Source organism: Augochlora pura, chromosome 5, assembly GCF_028453695.1.
Source record: "Augochlora pura isolate Apur16 chromosome 5, APUR_v2.2.1, whole genome shotgun sequence".
Classification (NCBI taxonomy): Eukaryota; Metazoa; Arthropoda; class Insecta; order Hymenoptera; family Halictidae; genus Augochlora; species Augochlora pura.
Genome location: NC_135776.1, coordinates 17,218,317 through 17,242,941, shown reverse-complemented (window position 1 = coordinate 17,242,941; position 24,625 = coordinate 17,218,317). Strand labels below are relative to the sequence as shown.

The 24,625-nt window shown below is 39.9% G+C and overlaps 1 protein-coding gene across 2 annotated transcripts in view; it reads left to right on the top strand.

The window, feature by feature from the left end:
• LOC144470247 (GAS2-like protein pickled eggs) overlaps positions 1-24,625 on the top strand; it is a 96,074-nt gene that overhangs the window by 4,968 nt on the left and 66,481 nt on the right. For both annotated transcript variants that reach the window (XM_078181192.1, XM_078181191.1), the window contains exon 2: positions 6,571-6,756. In XM_078181192.1, the coding sequence (XP_078037318.1) occupies positions 6,586-6,756 (171 nt within the window). In that variant the 5' untranslated portion in view covers positions 6,571-6,585. The remainder of the gene's footprint in view (positions 1-6,570; positions 6,757-24,625) is intronic.

Sequence of the window (24,625 nt, the reverse complement as noted above, 5' to 3'; positions counted from 1 at the left end):
GAAATAGCCGTGAAACCGGCGAAACGAACGCGGACGGAAAATGCGTTCGAATGTTTATGGACCCCCGGTGCATATGCGCTTGTCTGTGTTGCACGTGCCGCAGGCGCGCGGCGACGTACATGTACGACGTGGGTACGGGATATCGCGGCGGGGGCAGGGGGGGGGGGGGGGGGGGGGGGGGGGGGGCGAGGTATCGGGCCACGTGTAAGCCACTCTTTACGAGATGGCCGCGTCTAATCTTCGATTCTCGCGATTGAATTATGTATGCGTGTAATGGAAAACCCGGGAATTCCGGCTCGAACGGATAGCTCAATCTCCGACCCCGTGAGCGGGCGATCTATGGCCCTCTTCCAGTGGGTATCTATCTATAGCATCTCTGTCGATGAAGCATAGTGACGACGCGGAACGACTTGTTTGCTGGCTATGAATCGATTTCGTCGAATTTGTAGGTAAATGTCAAGAAAAATAGTTAAGAGTTTGATAGTTGAGGACTGTTGATTTAAAATTGATTTTTGTTCGCGTAAAGGTTAATAAATTTTTAACTGGGGATGCTTTTAATAATGATTGAAACTTTTAATAACGATTGTAGAAATGTGACTTTTATTCATTGCTGTTATAAATGACGGAAATAGATTTTAGTTGTAAGCATAAAATTGTTCTTGGTTGTGAATAATTAGCGAGCAATATTTGTTTCGCATAGCTTTCCATGATTTTAAATTAATTTTCTACTATTTTTAGCATTTTCGCACGACGTATACTACAATAATAACATGCCTCCTATAATAACATGCACATTGTAATTTATTCTTGAATATACAAAATTACTGTCACTATGTTAACACTTTACCGACCGGTTATTCGACGGTAAACATTTCTTCGTAACGCTAGCATCGATCAATATTTATTTTATCAATTTTACTCGCTCCATTCATCGCGGAAGGTATCTGATAATATTTATAAAATTATATAATAATGAAGAATAAATAGCAAATTATTGCTTACCATGACCGTTCAATAAAGTGTTAAAATATCGAATAATAAATAAGCAAGCACGTTCTAACTCGATTAAATAATATTAATAATAATAATAAAAATAATAATAATAATAATAAAATTAATAATAATATCTCGAATATTCGACTAATAATTTTATAAATATATCGGTAGCGACTCACGAGGGCTGGATTTAATGGAGTGAAGTCATCGGATCGGAAACAAAGCGGCAGGACCCGTTCCTCGCCGTGATCAAAGTCCCTCGGGTACAAATGAATTTTCCTCGAGGACAATAGACAAAGAATTCCGTTCTTTGTTCCGCGGAGGGAACGCGTCGATTGAACACACGCGGCCGAACCCGATGAATTGCTGTGTCGGCTGTGTACACTTTTTGAAACCGCGGCTAGCGGCCGGCTAATGCAAACTGTCGGCATTTTAACGAGCAAGTATCGGGCCCCGGTGTCGCCAATCTCGCCCCATTAAGATGCCGATAGGCCGCATTTGTCGCATATTTTCGTCGGGCTTTATTTGGCCACGCGGGCCGCGCGGGATCTCGGCGGGACGCGTCCGATGCTCGACATCTTTTACAGTGCCATGGAAGCTAGCTTTTTCTGTTTCGAAAAGCCAATTCTTTTTAAATTCCAGTTTAATTCCAGATAAATTCTTTCGCCGCGAAGCGATAACACTTTCATTTGCTCGTGTGGAAATTATTACCAGTTAATTGACAGTGTATTAACTTACTCAAGCAGAAGTTATTATTTGTTAAGTGATAACACTTTACGTTGCTCAAGTTAAATCATAATCATGAAATTATAGAATTCAAAGTAGAATTGATCGTTTTACAGTATATTTGAAATATTCGGCTGTGGAGGATTTTTTAGTAGAGATGACTTTATTTGGCAATGCTTGCAAAATTGGTAAAAGTTATAATATAATATATGAATGTTATTATTGTAATTAATATTAATATGTTAATATTATGTATATAAGTTTGAGATGCTGTATAATATACGTCCTGTGTCTTTTATTTTATACAATATTTATAAAGTATATACAAATAGAATAATGGCACATATACACCTAACTTATACAACATGTTAAATTCATTCTATTTAATTTTTGGCGAAGAAAAGTCGCTCTACGGATCACCATACACCTCAGCGATTATTTAATCGATTTTATGCTCCATAAAACTCTCCACGGCTTTTAACAATTCCACCTCGCCAGATGCAAGACGATCCCTAGACCTTGCATCGAGCTCCTCTTTGACTTGCTAACCAGGATTCTTCGCGGCACGGCTAGGATAGTCTATCGGCTACCCGTAAATTCAATAATCATATTTATTTTATAGCCGTTCGTAAAACTTTCTAATTGGATTTTTAGTGGCGGTAAAGCAACGAGAACACTTCACGGTTTTCTGAATAAAAGAAGTCGCACCGGGAACGTTGTTTTTTGTTTCGCACCTAGGCTGCCGCGATAACCACCTAGGAAACTTCGTATTATTAACACTATAATTATCAAACCAGTCGATGTGACCGGTTTCTGATTTTTCGTCTTTTATTGTTGGCGATGTTATAAACGCATTCCTTCGGCAAATTTTTAGGTATTGTAATATTGTAGTGTAGATGTGATATAGGTTGTGGGGAGTTTGAATAAAGATAATTTTTGCATTGTTAGAAAATAATGTAGGGGAAGCTTTTGTAAAATTAGAATTCAAGTTCAGATTAATATTAAAATTCAAATTAGAATTCAAATTCGAATTAATATTACAATTCATATTAGAATACAAATTCAAATTAATATTAAAATTCAAATTAGTATTCAAAATTCACAGTCAAAGTCAAATTAATATAATATTAAAAATCAAAGATAAAAGTCAAATTAATAGTAAAATTCAAATTGAAATTCTAAGTAATATTCAAATTCCAATTGAAATTTTAATTAATATTCAATTTTCAATTCAAATTCAAATTAAATTTAGATTGAAATTCGAATTCCAATCCAAATTCCAATTCAAACTCAAATTAATTTTAAAATTCTAATTCAAATTAAATTTAAAATTAAAATTCTAATTCTAATTCTAATTCAAATTCAAATTAAATTTAAAATTCAAATTCAGGTTCAAATTCTAATTCAAATTCAAATTAAATTTAAAATTCAAATTCAGGTTCAAATTCTAATTCAAATTGACACATATTCTCACTCGCCACCATAAAGATACCTTCCACCCTAGATCACCCTGCCTCCCATCCACTAAAATTAAAATTAAAATATATAACTGCACGAACTCAATGACGTTCCTTTTTCCCGATCTATAAACAAATTACAACAACGCGATAAATTCCCATAAAAAAGCCCTTTCAATACATTAACATTGAACTTGAAATCGCGCGTTCGAATTGTTACAATTTTCCCACTCCGAGAACGAAAAGCTAACCTGCGCTCACGACGAATGTCATCCCTAAAGCGCAGGGTTGAATGAAAGACTCGCGAAAGAATAAGTGGCGCGTTGCAAAATTGAATCGGGACCAGGCGAGCGACGTCGCGGCAGGACGAGGGGCGTCGCGGCGAAGGCAGGAAGTATCGGCGCGGCCGTTGTAAAACGAAACGCGCTCGTTTCCATACACCTACCCGAAGGCAGGCGCGAGTGTACTTTCACGAGTCCCCGCGATGGCTATCGCCTCTCGTAATTCCTTCTCTAGGCACCGCGCGCGCTTGCTCGCTCGTCCGAATTTTTCCGATCCCCGAGACACCTCTTGCTAAACGGAACGTACACACGTACACAAACACACACATGCACACAAGGCCCCGGCGCGTCACAGGCGGACTCCGCTCCGGCGAGTAATTGGCCGGTGTGGATCGTGTTGTGCCGGCTCGCGAGGCGGCTCGTAAACCTGTCATAAACCCCGTTGAACGCGAGTTAACTCGTCATTTGTATTCCATTATAATTTCCCCTGATGATTTTCCGCCGTTTATTCACCGAACGGGCCCGGCCCGGCAAACTTTACGGCCGCTAAAACACCGTTCGTAACAAATCGACGGGATCGTTAATTGAATGCTCGCTCCCCCTCCCCCCTTTTTTTTTGTTATCGCGGCGCTGACCATAATCGGTCGATTATTCGTAACAGTTCTCGTTATTTGCTCAACCTGGTGGAACGATCTTCGCGCGGGCGTCTATGGTTCCCATATTCCATGGGACAAGTTTAGTATACAGTATATGTATAGCTATTTCTGGTTTGAACAATCTTGGTTCGCGACACATTGTTCAGCAATGTCGTATAGTAATTTAATTATAATTTTATAGTGAGTGACTGTCTTTCTATTAATGAAATAAAATTAAATATATAATAAAATAAAATTAAATATATAATAAAATAAAATTAAATATATAATAAAATAAAATTAAATATATAATAAAATAAAATTAAATATATAATAAAATCTCGATAATAATAATGTCATTTATTATTTTTGTAATATGAAACATGGAGTGTGATGTTAGTTAGAAGAATAAAGAAAACGTTAATGTTTTAGTATTTATTTAGACAAATAATTGTATAGTAATTGGCTCCCTTTCATTTTTTATATGAATCATCTATTTCAGATTTTATAGAATAAAATCTTGATAATAAGAATGTTATTTATTATATAAAATAGGGAGTGTGATGTTAGTTAGGAGAATAAAGAAGACGTTAATGTTTTAGTATTTATTTAGACAATTTTTAAAATATCAGCCGCCGACAACCCCACGGGGTTGTTCTATGCTTAAGGACTCTAATCTGAAAATATAATGTAATAATTAATAACGCAGATATTGTCGCATATATTACATCTATACATAACCCTAAAAAAATTATCCCACAACTGCCCCTTTTGCTACCAAGTAGATATTAAATAAAAAAATAAAAGAAAAAAATTTCACAAATAAAGCGTATCAAAAATAACCAAATTTCCTTAAAAATACAATAACCTACGCATTTATAACAAAGAACAATGCAGTCAACTGCAAAACAGCGAAAGCATTTAATCAATTTAAAACACTACCGCATTATATTCAACCCATTAAAATTCTTAACAAACAATATAAATATCTATTCAAAGCTCCTGCATATCAATGATGAATTTCGCCCATTGTACGCTCCCTTTTATGGGTCACTGTAAACATATTATGGGATCGACCGGTTCCGGTCACCGTCGCCGCACGCAAACCGATGAATGGAAAATTGCTGATTGTTGCTAGAACGCGGTGGAAAGGGGGGTAGCGAGCTGGGAACACACACGGTCGGATCACGAGAGCGACGATGGTTTTGCAAGGGTTGGCAGGGGGGGGGGGGGGGAGACCAGGGTGCAGGAATCGCGATAGGGCACGGTTTCCGACGCGTTATGGGGTGGTTTAACCGGCGCGGTAACTAGGGGAGAGGAGAGTCTCTCCGGGGCGATTGACAATATGAGCCGCGCGCGGACCATTGTCTTGCAAATCTTTGCTGATTTTATTGCCCGTCCGCGATACGTTTCACGGTGGCGGCTAATGCGCCGGTGATTCCGTTGAATTGGTTGCGTGGACGATTGCCCCGGTTGGCTCCTTGGGAACGGTAATTGACGAATGGTATTTGAGACGAGAGGAAAGAGTTGGTATTTAAAATGATTCATTTTGAATCGCTGGTTGAAGATAGATTTAGTGTTGAGTCGTTTGATATCAGAGTTGTATGTGTAAGTATATTGTGATTATTGTAATTATAATATACTGTGTTACTATTATTATTATGTTAATATTATATTATATATTATACTATTATATCGTAGAATATATTATTAGTACAATGTCATAATATAGTATACTCGAGACGCTATAATTATTATGATTACCGTATGCTATATTACGAGTAGAATATTATGATTATATTATACTATATATTGCTATATATTACTACTATTATATTGTATGTTATACTATTACATTATAGTATATATTACTACTACAATATTATAATATAATATACTAGAGATGCTATAATTATTATGGTTACAGTATGCTATATTATTACTATAACATTATGACTATATTGTACTATATATTGCTATATATTATTACTATAATATTATAATATACTATATTATACTATATCTTATATTATAATGTTATAATATTATATGCTGTATATACTATAATTATACTATGCTGCTATATCATACTATATATTACTACTATAATATTATAATACAATATACTATATCCAAATAGAACGAAGACGTCTTAAAGGGGTCTTAAAAACGTCTTAAAGACATCTTACTATTAAACTACCCTTAAAAGTTCCAAAAAGAATTCTCCTATCACATCAAACAATTATAAAACAAAATAACACATTATCCAAAATAATATTTCAAACGACACCATCTAAAACACACCAGTTCGGCTCCCAAGTACTATCCTGGGACTACTCGCTTTAACGGCCATGATTTATATTCGCGCCTAACGACCGCAGGGTCGCGTACTAAAGAAACTCGGCCCCTGCCGCTGGCGCGGATCGCGCCGCGGTTCGTCCGAATCTCTTGTAATTGTCCGAATCGATTTTCCAGATAAACCAGGTCAAGATGTCGGTTCTCCTGGAAGCGAGGTCGTACAGGCCGTTCAAGTCCTCCGAGGAGTATCTCGTGGCGATGAAGGAGGACTTGGCCGAATGGTTGAACGCGCTTTACCCGGAGCTACGTATCAACGTTGACAATTTCATGGACAGGCTGGACACCGGCGTCGCGCTTTGCAAAGTAAGTGTGTCCGATTTGCGGGTTTTCTTAGAGCCGTTAACCCTTTCGTGCCGAGAGCCGCACACACGTGCGACAGCCACTCGGACGGCGCATACGCGGCGTCGAAATGATTCGTACACGAGTGCCGTCTGTGGTCAATGACAATATCTTATCGTCGGCTGAACATTTTCCGTTAATTTTATTTATATGTTGGATTAATCACTTCTTAAATCATTTCAAAGCTTCTCAACCCTTTGCGCTACGAATTTTATTTCAATTTCGTTACAAGCAGCTCTCAACGCTTTTAAGTATTTTATTTGATATTCGTTTTAACTATAAGGCGATTTAAATAAATAAAGGATAAAGGAACATCGGTTTTATTTGCGCTATTGTCATATTTTGAAATTTTCAAGAGTATATCTTTAACCTCGACATCTATTTATTTGGACACGAAATAATGTCGAGACAATGTGAGATAAAAATTAATGTCGAGTCACACTCAATATAGCAGTGCAAAGGGTTAAAATTTCTTAAAACTGTTTTTCGTCGCGACGACGTTAAAAAGTATCGCTCGATAAACTTCAATCATAAAAATGTCGCGAGTTTCCGTTTAGCGACGGTACTTCGTCGGACCTGCCACAGCGAAAGGGTTAAACTCGTTTCGCCCCGTTTGACACCGTTTCGCGGGCATTGTTCAGCTGGAAATACCATTCTCGAATGAAGCGCGACGCGGCCGCGGTCCGCTGCTTGTTAGCCCCGATTTGGGAGTTCGTGAGTTCGTCGAAAGGTCGTTCCGCGTAGCGGAGAGAACTTGTTGAAGATTCAGTCGACGGTTGCCGCGCGTGTGCCGCGCGCAGCGTCGTGTGGACGCGCGTAATACGCACGCCTTTTCCTCGCGTATCGGAGGAAGGGAAGGATGCGTGTGTGACGTCCACCGGAAGCTGCCGCCTCGACGCTCGTTGAATCGTGAATCAGCCGCGAGCCGCGTGTAGGAAACGCCGTGACGACAGCGAGAACCAAAGTAACCGAGCTGGGATAACGCGAAAAGCTGTGCTCCTTCCCTTCCGCTGGCTTTCCTTTATCTGCGATTCCGTTCGACGTGGCCGCAGATTATGCTAACGGAACATTGGCAACCTTGTGGAACAGGAAACGGAAGATCCACGATTCGATTAAACCTTTGCTGCATAACAGGCAGATCAGATGTGGATGTTGTTTGTTAACTTTCAATTGGAACATTATGTGATTTTTTTCTGTTGGTAAATTATGGTATTAAATGGGGACGTATGAGAAATTGAAGGTGTCGCGTTGGATTGTGGGAATTATTGAGGATGCAGTTGTCATAATTTTTGTTTGTATGGTATAGTTGTAATTATAGTAATTGTAGTATATATAGTATAATTATAATTGTAATGATTATAATAGTATGTGTAGTATAATTGTAACTATAACGATTATAATATATATATATATATATATAGAATAATTTTAATTATAATGATTACGGTACATATAGTATAATTATAATTACAATAATTATACTATATATAGTACAATTATAATTATATCAATTATAGTATACGTACTATAATCATAATTATAACAGTTATAACGTAATTAAAAAATATGCAAGGCTTCAAAAATCAGAAATCAATTAAATAACTTATTAAATTGTTCAGCAACTATAATACCCCAGACCATCAAATAATTTAAATAAATATAATACAACATTACACGTCAAAGCAAAATTCTCTTAGACACAATCGACTCCTCGTAAAACCCGCTGACAAACTAGCAGCAAATAAAAACACTAAAATACACTTGGCAGTATGCAAAGTAATTTTGCAATTATCCGCGGCGTCGAGAAATTAATTTCAGCGCGCGGGCGAGTATAGCAGACTATAAAGAACCGTTGCTGGAACGAGATTGGCGCGCAGGGTAAAATTAAACCGTGTTTAAAGCGAGTATCGGGGCCCGCGGTTATCACTGTCAATTTGGGAACTTTACGAGGAGTTAAACTGCAATCACGCGGCGCAAGGAACGCATTCGATTCTAATTTTATCGGCGCTCGAGCGGATCAACGAAGAGAAAAAGTAGTGGGGTGGGGGAGACAGAGTTCGACGGAGCGAGTATTTAACAAGCAATCGCGCGGCGGGCGCGGGCGGTAGCCGTGTAAATTGGTATTTTTCGATCGGCCGGTGCCTCGTACATTTTTCCCGCGTTTTCCACGGGGACAGTCCGTGTTAAATGAATTCTCGCGGCCGAGACGCATAATCGTGGCCTGGATCGTGCTGAAAAAGACACGCAAACGAGTTTTCCTACGGCGTGTACACTCGGATAAGCGTCGTCAGCGTCGGGAATGTCGCGCCGTCCCGTGCCTACGTGCGGCTGTTCGTATTAGTGCGATCGCGTCGATGCGAAAAATTAATGGGAAATGTTATAATTTATTTAATTATTTAATCTTATCGATTCAATTTTCCTGCAGCGGACGCAAACACTAAATTAATTGCGAAGCGTCGACTGCAACAATTTCTGCAATAGTCATTCGAAACTTATTTAAATTTATAATTGTTATAATCTTATAACGTTTATTGTAATCTTATAATATTATAAAGGTAGTTTCTGAAATCAGTTTAATAATTCTGCAGAGTACGATATTTCTGAATTGCGAATACCTTTATGCATTGGAACACGAGAAATCTCGTGAGCGGTCATTTAAGTGTTAATTACAAAAAATACGACGCTTTTTTATTATAAACACGTAGAAGGAATTCTGTATCATTAAAATAAACCGTTGCATAGGAAGGTTTCGATAAAAATGTCGCGTCGTTAATGTGTTAATTGACTTGTTCGAAAGTCGAAGCACGCGTTCGTAGAACTTGCATTTTTTAACCTGCTATGATGTAATTAAAAAAAAAAAAAAACACATTTTTCGCTACCTTCATATCAACAAATTTTTACCGATTTATTATCAAGTTACCGAGATCTATAAACCACACTGTATATATACTAATATAAATTTACCTACTTCAGACGACAAAGTTAAAACACAAAAGACTTTATTTAAACAAAATACTCTCAAAATTTAAAACAGGTATCTCCTCCATTAAAAAGCAATCAAGTTCCTCGAACACTCGAACAAAACCCAAGACGTTTAGCCGTCCATAACTCGGTGACGCCGCAGAAGGGTTAATAAATCTTGCTACGACAGCGACAATTTCAATTGCAAAGCAGCGTAACCCGCCCTCGGCAAGGAAACCCGACAATTTGCCCGGCCCCGATATAAATAAGAAACGGCGCGCTGTAGAGGTTAAATCAAGAGTATAATTGCGCGAGCGCGGCCCGCGTTAGAAGTGGACGCGCGATCATTAGCGTGCGAACTGGTAAAAAAAAAAAAGAAATGGCGAACTCCGCGGCGACTCCGGGAATGGTGATTGTTATTAACTGTACCGTGGCGGCAACGCGATTATTGTGATACGGCGTTGTCGCGGGCGTGTAGAAAGTCCGGCGCTGGATCGGGATCCGCGATAAATTTCACGGAATTTACCGTCGAGATAAATTGAATTTCCATCGGGGCGAAAATAGTCCCGCGCGCGCGCGGCGTGTCTATAATGGCCTCCGTTCGCAAACGGCCGCATAACTTCGGCTGTTTTATAGTCGGCGAGCCGCGCGCGAACTAGTCCCAGACACGCCGGAATAGTTGGAATAATGTCACAACCGGCACCCGGCGATACCTAAATCCTGAATGAACGACTGAGACAAGCCGTTTTCGGCTTTCACGCCGTGCCGCCGCATCGCGCCGCGAGATTCCGAGCCGATTCTACGCGCGATTTTCGTCGCGCCGTGCCTCGATCTTCCGTCGGAAGTTTCCTTCCATTGTCGATGAGAATTGGTCGGAGATCGATGAGACAGTTTGCCGGTGCTAACTGCTAATTTAGGCGAGTCTCGGAACACCGGAGGGGTTTTGCATACCTTTCGAAGTGATAATGGAGGGAAACTGGACGTTTTAACCCTTTGCAGTCAGAGCCATTTTAACTCCAAAATATTTCTTCGGACCTGAGGCGTTTCCATTTTTATATAATCTGGAGCATTTTATACGTAATCAAATTTAATTTTACGACTTATGTAACAGATAATAGTTCTTAACAATTTTTTAAATATTAGTAAATTTGATAAAGATTATTTTGAAACGTGACATGATAATTTTTAGAGGCGCCACTCAACCGCAAAGAGTTAAGATGACCTTTTTACGTTTGGTTTAGGTGTGAATGCCCTATGGACCTAAAATGGACGTTTTTAAGACGTCTTGTTTCGGACGTTGAAAGATTGTTTAATCAGTGATATTTTAAAGATGTTCTGAAATAAACGTCTTAAAGATGGATTGAAGACATCCCGAAACAGACGTTGTGGTGTCTTAAACTTGTTCTGAAACGCGTCTTAAAGACGGCTTGCGGACGTCCTGAAACAGACGTTTTCAAGCCGGCTTGAATTTTCATTCGGTTCATTCATTACAGTGTAATTAAATCTATTTATTTTATTTTTATTTATTCTATTTCTATTTCTATTTTTATTATATCCTATATTTATATTATATTTCTATCTTTTATATTTTCCATTTCTATTTTTACTATATTATTTCCTATTCTATTCTATTTATATTATATTTCTATCGATTACATTTTCTATTTCTATCTTTATTACATTATATCCTATTCTATTCTATTTATATCCAATTCTATTCTATCTTTTACATTTCATTATCGCAAAAGATATCCAACCTTTAAAAAAATAATACAACAATATGGGACCAACAACATTCCTACAATCTATCACTCTTCCTTAATAACACACATTACCGCTCGCCGCAACAATTATAATCCCCATACTACCGAGCAGAATAAAAATCCAATTAATAAACCACCGATCGCCGAAGTATCGGTACTCCAAAACCGCAGCTACCCTCCAAACGCATTCCCCGATCATCAGAATCGAAATTTCCCTCCTCGCAATCGATCACGTTCCCCGGTGCTGTCTGTCGTAAATTCGATGCACCGGAATACCTTAGCAAAAGCTAGTCCTAGAGCAGCCGGTTAAAATTCTCGGCAGCTAATTACCAGAGGGGTCCGTAGCAGGCGGCCGGCTAATCTGAGCAGACAATCAAAGTGTCCGAGCGTTGTTCGACACGATCGGGGCCCGCGCCACTGTCAAACTAAATTCTGAGCGAGTGCTCGGCCCATCGGCCTCCGTCGCTGTGTCGAAAGACCACGGAGGCAGTCGGCGCGGGCCCCGTAATGCCCGCGCGCGTACAGCTTCTCGCTTGTCCTCTGTATACGTTGTCTACGTGTGATCCTAGTAGTGTGCGTGTATGTGTACCACGACTTAGTAGTAGCGTGTCTATGTACCATGACTTAGTAGTGCGCGTGTGCCATTCAACGACGCCGATAGAGTAGTCTCGCGTGTCGGATTGGCTGTCGCCAGCGCGCAAACGAAGCAGCCGTGGAACGAGTCACAGCTGCCGGGACTTTCACTGATCTACGAGGAGCCCGAGAGTCCGGTCGGGACACGCCGGTCCTTCAGTACCCGATTCCGCTCGCCGCGTAAAATCGGATCTCGAGGGGGGCTCCATTCATCGCCATGGGCGGTGTTCGGCCATTATTTAATGAAACTTTTATACGAATCGGCTCCGTTCGTATGCCGGATCGGTTATTATTATTTCTTGCGAGGGATACGCTCCCGCCCTCGGCATTCCTGCGAGAACCAGGCCCGATAGAGAAATTTCCGAGGCTGGTCCATTCTTCCGACCGCGACCAACCGCGAGAGACCGGCTTCGATCCGCGATTAGTCGGCGGATGGCTCTCGTTCGGGAATCCTGTTGTCGATACTCGGCGAATTCCTCCCGTCGACGGACGGCTCGCGTGGACGTCTTTTTGGACAGGTGAAGCTTCCTAGCGATCCTCGAGCGACGAAGCGAAGGGCTTTTCCGAGCACGTTCGCCGCGATGCGGCGTTGCCCTTTGCAGTTCACCGCTGCTTTAACAGCGACCAGAACGAGCAAACTGTGCTTCGTCCAGTCAGCGCTAATGCGTCCGTGATGAATCGTCCGTTAATACTCATTGTAGACAATAGTCTTGGTTGTCTTAGTCAATAGTCTTGAAGCCAGGTTGTCTGCTCTCAGGCCCTACAGCCTTGGAAGCGTGCCGGTAGTTCCCGCATACGCAGGAACGCGCTGATTGGGCGTATCCCGATCCCGCGACCATGGGGGCCGCGTGGACAAACCTTTGGGTTGGTGCTGCGCGTTAAATCTTATCGACTTGGCGAAGCCTTGTTCAAGACTTGTTCACCAAGTCTTGGCGAAGCCATGTCGAAGACTTGTTCACCAAGTCTTGGCGAAGCCTTGTTCAAGTCTTGGCGAAGCCTTGTTCAAGTCTTGGCGAAGCCTTGTTCAAGACTTGTTCACCAAGTCTTGGCGAAGCCATGTCGAAGACTTGTTGACCAAGTCTTGGCGAAGCCTTGTTCAAGAATTGTTCACCAAGTCTTGGCGAAGCCTTGTTCAAGACTTGTTCACCAAGTCTTGGCGAAGCCTTGTTCAAGACTTGTTCACCAAGTCTTGGCGAAACCTTGTTCAAGACTTGTTCAGCAAGTCTTGGCGAAGCCTTGTTCAAGACTTGTTCACCAAGTCTTGGCGAAGCCGTGTCGAAGACTTGTTCACCAAGTCTTGGCGAAGCCTTGTTCAAGACTTGTTCACCAAGTCTTGGCGAAGCCATGTCGAAGACTCGTTCACCAAGTCTTGGCGAAGCGTTGGTCGAAAGACGTGGCAGATGGGAGAAGGATCCCGCGGAGGACAAATTTGAGAGCGGAAACCCGTTGTAACACGATGTTGGCAAGGGAGTAATGGTCCGGATCCGGGTCCGGCACCGCGGTCCGTTTATAGACATCGCTGGCTATCGGCGCGCTCGTTATTAGCTGCGGCGCGGCGTCGTCGTTATAAATTCATGCCAGAGAAATATTTAGAGTAGGCAGGACGATAAAAGCGAAAGGGAGGAGGGAAGAGGGGGGAGGGGAGGAGAGAGAGCCGGTACATCGGGTACGTACGCGCCCCCGTTGCACAGCCAAAGGATTACGGCCCTATGCCTCTCTGTTTCTCTCTCTATGTCTCTTTCTCTCTTCATCTCTCTCTTTCTCCATCTTTCTCTGTCTATCTTTCTCTCTCTCTTTCTCTCTCCGTCTCTCCCTGTTCCTCTCTCTCTTTCTCCATCTTTCTCTGTCTATCTCTCTCTCTCTCTCTCTTTCTCTCCGTGTCTCTCCCTGTTCCTCTCTCGCGTTTCTCTACGCCGGTGCCTGTGGAATTTCCGATCCCGGGGCCTGTTCGCGAGCCACCTTTTGCGACCATGTCGACTTTACGAGCCGTGACGAGAGCCAGGGCCCCGGAGAAGGGCGCGGTACGTAATAAGGTACGGAGCGCGGGCCCCGGGACCGCGATAAGGACCCCCGGTGCTCTCGATACGAGCCCCGGCCTCTCGGACTGACACGTTTTTTTTTTGTCCACCGTGGCTGAATAAGGACGCGCCACCGGACACCGGCGATTTCGACTTCGATTTCTTTACGCTCGGCGATACCCTCCAGATTCCGATCGTTCGTAGAGTATTGTATTTTTTTCAAAGAACAATATCGCTTTTCTCGACTCGCGTCGTTGCGAAGGTGTTCGGTGGACTAAATGTTGTTGTTCGTGTTAGAAGACGATGCTAACTCTTTTTAATTCTTTGCTGTACCATTTTCTTTGCAAGTACTATGACCAGAATTTTTTTTGTTGCATTAATTCCTTAGAAGAAAAAGGAATTTTATAGTTATTTTGTACTTATGTCTACTTGAACGTTTAACTAATTATTTAACAATTGAATGTGCCTGACTCGTTAAAGTACAGCAAGGGGTTAACAGTACTTAAGATCTAATTTAACACTTTCGGTGTCGAAAGACTAAGATACAGAAATAAGGAGTCGAAGGAAAAACAGGTTGCAGTTACTGTGCCTAATTAATGACCTATTAAAAGTAGAACTGACGATAACAATTCCAATCGATAATCACTCTCTTGTTATTTCTTGGAATTTTAATACGTTTGATTGGTATGACTAACCTCTTCAGGGATGAATTTTTTATTGAACAATCTATTTAATTGTGTTTTTTTTTATTTATCAGCCATTTAATTTTATTCGATGAGGTTTTTTCGGTATTGCTGAGATATTCTAAAATAAATAATTTTTCAACTGATTCTCCATTGTCTTTACACTTAGAATAATTATAATTTTAAGGAATCTAAACGTACACATACGTGGCAGTGTTCTTGAAGAGGTTAATAATGTGTAATTAATGATAATAATAGTATCATTCATTAATCGTTATTGTTGACCCCTCGCACTATGACTCCTTTCATTCTGCGTTGATTAGCACTTGTTTATCCTTAATATTTTTCTTAATAAGACTGGACAATTTTTTTTTCCTCTATTCTTTTTATTTACTTCCATTTCTCGACTTTGATAACAAAAGACTTCAATTTCATTTCGATTTCAAATAAATTAATAGTATTCATATTTATTAGATCATGCAAGAAATCACGAGTCTGACTCGTTATTGAGCACTATAGTGCACTATAGCAAGGTTTAATTAATAATAAAATATTAGTTTCGTTTTAGTTTGGTTTTTTACTTAGTTTATTAGTTAATAATAAAAGAAGTAAAATACAGTAGGCTCTCCAAATTATCGCACTTTTTTCGATCTCCACAGCGTCGTTCGTCGAACGAACTGAAATCGTCGCTATTAACCCTTTCGCTATAGAGCGCATTACTGAGTAGTTGACACTGGGGTATAGAATGCTGCGAGAAGTAGTTTCTTGTTCTCTAAATTTTACAATGATATCTATTTTATTTAGTAATATCATTTTACTTTCTGAAATATAATAGTTCATAATCGTAAATTATTTTTTTCAATATTATAGTCAAGTGTTTGTCGATTATTAAAAGTATCTTATATAAAGTGCAAAATAAAAGTATATGGTATAAACGTATATACACTTATATACCCGTATATACACGTACATATACGTATATACAACGTATATACGGTCTTCGCATATAAATGATCATTCTTCGAGGTCGTATCTACATTCCTCTCGGCGCGAAAGGGTTAAATAATTCGAACCAAACGGCGAAAGTTAAGCCTGAAACGCCAAGGGAACATTAAAGTTCGTCTCGCTTAAATTCTTAAAGAGTACAGTGTCGGATACGCGCATTGTCCGCCGCCATTGTCGACTCCGACGAATCGATTATTTCGCGGCGTCTCGCATCGTTTTTTTCTCGCCGAAGCGAAACGCCGTTTCCAGCCGGTTGACAATCGCGCGACTGAAAAAGGGACGGAAAATCGTTCGGTGTCGAGCATTGTCGGATTATTCATCCGCGCGCGCGCGCTGCTAATATAATTACGCGGCACGTGGGCGCCGCGAACACACCGCTAGCAAAGAGAGACCAATCGCGCGTTCGGCGAGCTCCGCGACGCGGTATTTAATTCGCGAGCGGTGGAACGGCGATAAATCAGGAAGTTTTTCCGCGGGGGGGCCTCGAACCTTATCGGCCAGTTAAGGATCGATCTGCGCGGGGTACTACGTGTATATCGGTCCGGTATCGTACGCGATCTACAGGCGAAAGGAGACTCGGCGCGGCCTTTCCTGTCGGAAATGACAAATATCAGGCGCCTCCGACTGTACCGTATATGGGAATCCATCTTCGACGGTGACGTCTAATTCGTTCGTTCGTTCGTCGTCGTTCCAGCTCGGAAATCGTTTGCGAACGAAATCGTCGCGATCGAGATTCTCGTCGCCTTCGCGATCACGTTGAAAGAGTGATCGAAACGGCGCGGAAACAAAAACGAATTAGTCGGCCCAACGGATTCGAAAGTAGAGGAGTTGATCCGAACGCTTTAATGGGACACCGTCGAAAAGAAATTGATCTTAGGATCGAGAGATTTCTGGTCCGCGCCGAAGATGGAATAAACGGTCTCTTTTTTTTCTGCGGGAGCTGGCTCTCGCGATCGTGCGCGAGTTCTTGCGAGGAAAGTACAGAAATCGTTGATTAGATCTCTCTCTCTCTCTCTCTCTTTCTCTTTCTTACTCCGGTTCCACTTCTTTATAAATAGGAAACGGCCTGGCTAACTTCTAGACAGCCAGAACGGACGAGGTTGTCCGGACCGGGATTAATTAAGCACAATTGTCGACATCTGCTTTCCTTGTCCCTTCTTGCGGCTGAATTAGAATTTACGGCGGCGCGGCTGCTCCATCGGGGTCTACGGCGACTTGCCTAACGCGTGTCCCCCTTTTCTGCTTCCAAGAATCGCCTTCCTGGATACAAAGATCATTTTTTTTCTCTCTCTCTCTCTCTCTTTTTAACCAATTAACCGCGGACAGAACCCGTTTTGGCCATAATTGGGATTATGCATTCGTTGTCTATCGGGGGCTCTTTGGAAATTGCGCGACGAGCGCCTTGTCCTATTCCGTGGACGACCCGGTTCGACGGTCTCCACTGTTTCTGCCGATCCTCGACCTACTTGCGAACGTCGGTGCCGCCTCCGGTCATGCCACGAATTTTCATGATCCCCGTTTTCTTTGTCGCCTTCTCTCGATCCTCGAATTTTCTTTGCCGGCTTTTTGGCTACGCGAGAATTTCGTGTAACGCGGCTGAAATTCGGAGCTCTGTTATTCTGTCAGATGGTCGATACTGGGTCTTTTTGGACCCAGTAATATACAGTGAAATTGTACAAGTAATATATAAAGTGTCGCAACATTAGCAATATGCAGTGAATCTTGTTAAAATGTAATAAATTAAATTTAAATTAAGAGGAGTCAAATTTCAAGCGAAATTTTACAGAGAAATAGAATAGAATTTTACACAGCACTTCAAATTAGAAAAATATTGATTTGATTAATATATTTTACTAATTGTATAATATAACTTATATAATTATTAATTATAGAAACAATATATATTAATATATTTTACTAATCATTTACTAATATATTAATGAGTGACGATATTAATATATTTTTATTAATAGAAAGAACGTAATTATAAATTAAGTGCAATTAATATACTTTATTAATCATATACATATCTTTTTATTAGTATTAATGTATAATATAGTTACAAAACAGATATAATATTACTATAAAAAGATTGATAATTTCTGAAATAATAGTAATGTCCTATTCATAGTAACTCTTCCCTATACACCGCTCTAGAATCATTATAAAAATCATGCTCTATTGTGCAGACTTTGAAAAAGAAAATTCATGGCTTTAACAATTACAGAAAACAAAGATAATACAAATATTCATTAATAATCACTATTAAGTAATAATATATGATTAAAATATCAATAATAAATATTATTAACTAAAGTTCCACTTCATAGAACCTGTAAATGATCCGTTTAAATTCAGATCACCGATCTATATCATTAGTAAAACAGTGATCCGTTCTTCCGCGTCGATCGCCATAGTCTAACAGAGTTACCAACAGTTCCAAGTTTCCGTTTTTTTATTTATTTAATATACTCGCATGTAACACCATAACACGCACCATAACACCATCGCACGTTCTACGAATCTCGTAATAGGAATACACGTGACGAGAACGTTTACTCTTATGTCACCAATAATATTGCAACCGGCGTACGAACGGAACATTCTGTTGCACGTAAACGCAATAAAAGAACTAATTTAACAGGATCCGTTGCATAACTATAATTTCTTAAACGAAACTAGAAAAACACTTTTGCTGCGGCGATCATTAATCACCTTACAAATCGTGCAACGTTACTTTCTAACGTCAACCGTGCCGGAGTGTAATTAGCTGTCCGTTTTCTTAATTGAATGGTTTTCTTCATTTTATTACGTATACTGTTAAAATACCTCGAGAACAATGAACATTTCTTAAAAAAATAAGTTACTCAATTTCAAGGGGGAAAGGAGAGAAATATAATTTACTTTTTAATCATTTATTTACTTTTAAATCATTTGCTTCTTTAAACGAAAATTTATATTTTTATTTATAAATATAGGTTCTATGCGGATGAAAAATAATATTTTGCATTGTATAAAATTTATTTAATATCACGAGGGAAAGGAGAGAAGTTTTATTGACTTTTTAATCATTGATCGATTTAGAGTTGATTTACAGAGTCACTTTGCTTCTTTAAACGAAAATCTATATTTTTATTTATAAATATAGGTTCTACGCGGATGAAAAATAATCTTTTGTATTACATTTCGTAGCGAAAACTTTTTGTCGTGCAATCACATTGCTCCAAGTTACTCTAGATCCTCCTCCGATGATCTATTTAACATTAATTTACAGGGTAACTTTGCTTCGTTAAAAGAAAATCTATATCTTCATTTATAAATTAGTATTCCACGCAAACAACAAATATCAATCAGTGACACAATCTCTCGTATCACTTTTCGCCACGCAATCACGTTGCTCCACCTTACCCTAAATCTTCCTCCAATGATCGATTTACCATTAATTTATAAAAGAACTATGCTTTCTTAACACTAGATTGCCTAAGCAAGTCATTTTGACTGCTTTTCAATTTCAATTAGAAAAATAATTATGTAAATAATGACGCAGCTTCTTATAATTTTGTGACTTTTTCTACAACATATAAATGCGTTTATTAATCATTTTTGTTCCCCCCCCCCCCCTCCCTCCTTCATTTCCGGTATATATATGTGTGTTATACCTATATTGCCGAAAAGCAGTCATTTTCCCGTCTTTCTAGTGTTAAACAAAATCTTATATATTTATTTATAAATTTGTATTCTCCACCGACAAGAAATAATCATCCGTATCACTTTCCGCGGTGCAATCTCGTTACTCCAGATCACCGATGATCGACGACGGCCTCGCGATCGCCTCGCATGATCGGCCGCGCGAGCCGATTGTTTCCTCGAATAAGCGTTCCACGCACGTCGCGACAGTAAAAGGAGCGGTAACAACAAATCCGGCGAGGTTACGAGAGCGGCACCGTAATAAAGATACATCACCGTTTCGCGATCCACAGCGGCAGCAGCGGCGGCGGTGCCGGCGGCCTATCTCTCCCGTCGATCTCGCAGTTTCGCAGCAATCTAAACCGCGGCGCGCTCGCTTTCGTCGCGTCGCGTCGCGACCCGCGCAACCGACGTTTCCGTTTTCCATATATTTGCATAGAAGCGGGCAGAGGCCGTCCTTGGGGCTGATTATCCTTTTCGGAAGGCCACAGACTCTCTCGGATTTTTCCCGTCGTCGCGGCGGCGGCGGCGGCGTGAGCCAAGGTCGGGGGAGACGGAGAGCGAGAGAGCCTAATCGGAGCGGCGGCGCTCTATCGGCCCTACGGACCACGGTTTATTGCGTTGTCTCTGCTTGTACACGGCCGCGTATCTGCCGCGTGCGCGGCGATATTTATGGCCGAATGCGAAATTAGATACGCGGGGACGTGTACAGGGTACGCCGGTGCCGCGATACCATTGACAAATTGCGGGTCCGCCGATTATGGCCGCGGAGAGATCGGGCACGCGCTTTTGCTGCGAGCGACCGGAAAAATCGGGGTCGTTGGGCGAGGTTCAAGGCCGATGTGACGGGACATTGTCTGCGAACCGGGGGCGGCGGGAAAGAATTTTAGAGCTTGGGGGACTAATTGGAATCTAGGAACGGAATTAGAATGATGGAAAAATGGGGTGGGCGAGGTCCAAGGTCGGCGCACCTTGAGAATTACGTTTAGTATCGTTCCTGTGTTGATGGCTGTGACGAGATCTTGGGTTACGTTACTGTTTTATTTTATATTTAGTAGTAATAATTATAATATTAGTATTATTATAGTACTATATCCATTACTAGTAAATATATTTTATATTTTATATTTATTGTTATTTTGTATATATTACTGCAATATAATATTGTTCTTCTTTCCTTTCTTCTACAAAGGATATTCGATTTTTCAGGTTATTAAACAGATTTATCGACGTAAATGTGGTATTTGAGTCATTTACTGTACAAATTGTTTGATTAAACTTTTTGGAAAATCTTAAATTTAAATGTCAAAGCACTTGGTATTGCAACTTTTTTTTATTTATAATAACTTTCCCTGTTAATTGAGATTACTAAAATTGATTGGCCACTGAATAATTAATTTATTTCAGAGGTTATGTTCTGAATTAAAATCTATTACTTTCTTCACGTACCAAATCGATTAACTCTTCCAGTAACATAAACATGGCAACAATACTAACGATTAACTTTTGGCTATTTTTCTTATAAATTTTACATATTATTAAATTACAAAGAGACTTTTAAAAAACAATATACATCACTCACCGAGCTGTCATTAGTCGACTTTTCATTCTGGTCAATCGACGCTTTAAAGAACGATATATTAATTTAAAGCGTCGCTAAATATATAAATAAAAGAACGATATATTAATTTTATTTATTAAGTATTGTCACTATAACTATGAAGCAGACTTATTATGAATCCATTCTTTTGGTGGAAATTAATTCCTCGATTCTAAACTTGTCGTAAAATATTTTTTTAACTATTTTTTAAATATTTATTACCAAAATTACTTTGAAAACGATACAACGATTTTCATTGGCGCCACTCGAGCGCTAAGGGGTTAATAAATATTCCCACAAGGTCAACGACCCGTCGCACACAGCGACGAACGTCTCGATCCCCGGCAGACAATGGAATCGCCGTATCCGACAAATGAAATCAAGACGTATCGCATCCCCCTAACCATCCCGCGTCTTGTAAAACAGCGAGGAGAACGCGTGGTCCTGTGGAAAGTCCCTGGAAGTATGTAAATCCCCTCGGATCCTGGGAGAGAGAGCGGCGTGTTCCTGCAAGCGCGACGGCGCCCGGATTCTATTTCGGCCCGTTGTTTTTCCAGCGCGCCCCCGGCTCGCTGCGGGATATATTTAGCCCGGAACCGTGAAAAAGGCCGGATGGGAAGGACGGCCGCGCGTTTATTTTTGATCAGGCTATCTTCTACGAAAAGAAAGAAAGCGGGGCCGGGGCATCGGTTGCATTCCTGGTCTAGACGAACCGATAAATCTTTCCCGACGCGCCGCGGCGGTCCGGCGCGGACCGAGGGGGCGGAAACTGCTCGCGCGCCGGGAGGAAACGGCTCTGCCACCAGACGCTTTGACCGCGGAACCTTTGAGCGCCGGCTTCCCCTTTCGCTTTTATTCCACCTTTTTCTTCTTTCGCGCGGTCCTGTCTCTCTTCTTCTCAGTTGTCTTGTCCTTCTTCTACGATGTCTTGTCTTTCTTCTGAGATGTCTTGTCTTCCTTCTTCTACGATGTCTTGTCTTTCTTCTTCTAAGGTGTCTTGTCCTTCTTCCTCTTCTAAAATGTCCTATCTTTCTTCTGCTGAGTTGTCTTGTCCTTCTTCTTCTCACTTGTCTTGTCCTTTTCTTCTGAGATGTCTTGTCCTTCTTCTTCTCACTTGTCTTGTCCTTTTCTTCTGAGATGTCTCGTCGTTCTTCTCCTTCTGCCTCGTCGCACCCTTTTTATTTTTCTTTCACGTCGTCGAAACAAATTTGTCGATGTCGGACGCGCCACGCTCGTCCGATACTTGTTGAGCGACCCTCTTCGTTAAGCGAGTCAACCCTTCGGGACAGGGTCGCGTTATCCCTTTGCTACTTTCGTTCTACATGGATTTCTTTTTATATGACAGATTTGACACGCTTTAGCTGTTTTCGCGAGGCCTTTTTATAACGCGACTTGCAACGATTAGGTTTAGAAAATAGGAGAACGTATTTTAAAATTGTCTTAAATTTTTTTTTAAATTCTTAAATAACTGACAATCATACCACACAGTGGTAGTGCTTTTCTTTTGTTATTGTTTTTTTATTATTGTTAGTTTTTTGTTGTTGGTATTTTAATTGTTATAGTTATGGAAACTTATTATTTAACAATTTATGTTTATGGATTTACAAGTTTATTTTATTGTTGAAATATTGATAATGGAAGGGCAAGATTTTTGTTTCGATTTATAAGGGTTGAATAACTTGTATGATTAACCCTTTGCGGTCGTATTAAGTCTATGGTGTGTTGCTGAATTAAAATTAATTATCGTGTTAAATTAATATTTTTCTTGAACCAACGCTAATACAATTATAATATTACAAAATTATATTAATTTTAATATTACAAAATTGATATATTTACTATTATATTATTATTATTATTATTATTATTATTATTATTTTCTTTCTAGAAATTTGTTAAACTATGTCAGTCAAGTGCGATATATGTATTTCGTTCAGGTACTCACGACTCTTACTACTAAAAGGTACTAAAAGGGCTAAACTTACTACTAAAAGGCACTAAAAGGGTTAATCTTACTACTAAAAGCCAGTAAAAGGGTTAAACTCGAAAACTAATTTTAAATAAAAATCTGAAAAATGTCTCTAAACACAGCTCGATAGAAACAATGTCAATCGTACGTCTTTTTAAAAAAACATTCGCCAGCACTTTGCAACAACGTATCATTCATTCCTTCCACTTTCGTGCGCAATTGCAAACGCGCAAAGAGACCGATCAGCATTTTATTCGGCTTTTTTGCACGGACGATTTGTTCGCCGGCCTCCGCGTTTTAATAGCGGTCGTGTGACGCAAATTCGTATCGGGCACGGAAAAATAACTGAAAGTCGATGGGATCGCGATAGCCAGAACCACACGCGCGTCACCGTGAAGAATTTTAATGAACACCGGAAGCGATCGGCTTCTAGACATATTGCTTGTCTTCGGATCTCTCAATCCTTGTTTATTGATCAATCTTCGTTATGCCTCGATAATTAAGATTAATCGCCGCGATCGGCGCCGCGCGCCCGCCGTCGGTTGGTACACGCTCGCAACTTCTTGCGATCGATCCGGTCTCTCGGTTTAACGTAATAATAGGCTCTCTGAAATTGAAACCGAATCTGTCATCTGCGGCCTTTTTGCGCCCGCGTGCGCAACGCGCATTCTACCTTCTATAGTATAAGCTTGTTCTTCGAACTTTCGATTCTCTCGATCCTTTCGATTTATTCGATTTAGTCGATTTATTCGATTTATTCGATTTATTCGATTTATTCGATTTATTCGATTTATTCGATTTATTCGATTTATTCGATTTAGTCGATTTATTCGATTCATTCGATTTATTCGATTTATTCGATTTATTCGATTTATTCGATTTATTCGATTTATTCGATTATTATTTTATATTTTTAAAATCATTAATTGTCCACCCATTCTAGAATTAATAAAACAGAAGATTCCCGTTGAAGCAATACAATCAAAAGATATATTTTAATTAATAAAACTATATAATTGTTAAAACTAATTTAGGATTTAAAAATTCTATAACTAGAGTAACAAGAACTATATCCAGCAACTATATTTAGTACATAACCTCGACTTCTTTGGAGGTATATTGAGCCGATTTAAAATGTACAGCAATACATACTAGGTATTAAAACACACACTATGCAATTTCTTTATGTTTTACTTTTTTATTATAATATCATTTTTGTTCTTTTTTTTATATATTACCTATAAGGTTACACCGAACTATGCACATTAACTTCATGTAACTCAAAAGGGCCTTACTAGAACGTTAATAAAGAATAATAATAATAATTATTAACGTAAGGCTTTTTTCACAACATATCTGGTAATCTAGTAACGTGTGATATAATCCTCTAATAATAATAATAATAGTAATTAATTTAAGGCTCCGTTCACAACGTATTTAGTAATCTAGTAAAGTGTGATATAATTCTCTAATAATAATAATAATAATAAATGTAAGGCTTCTTTCACAACATA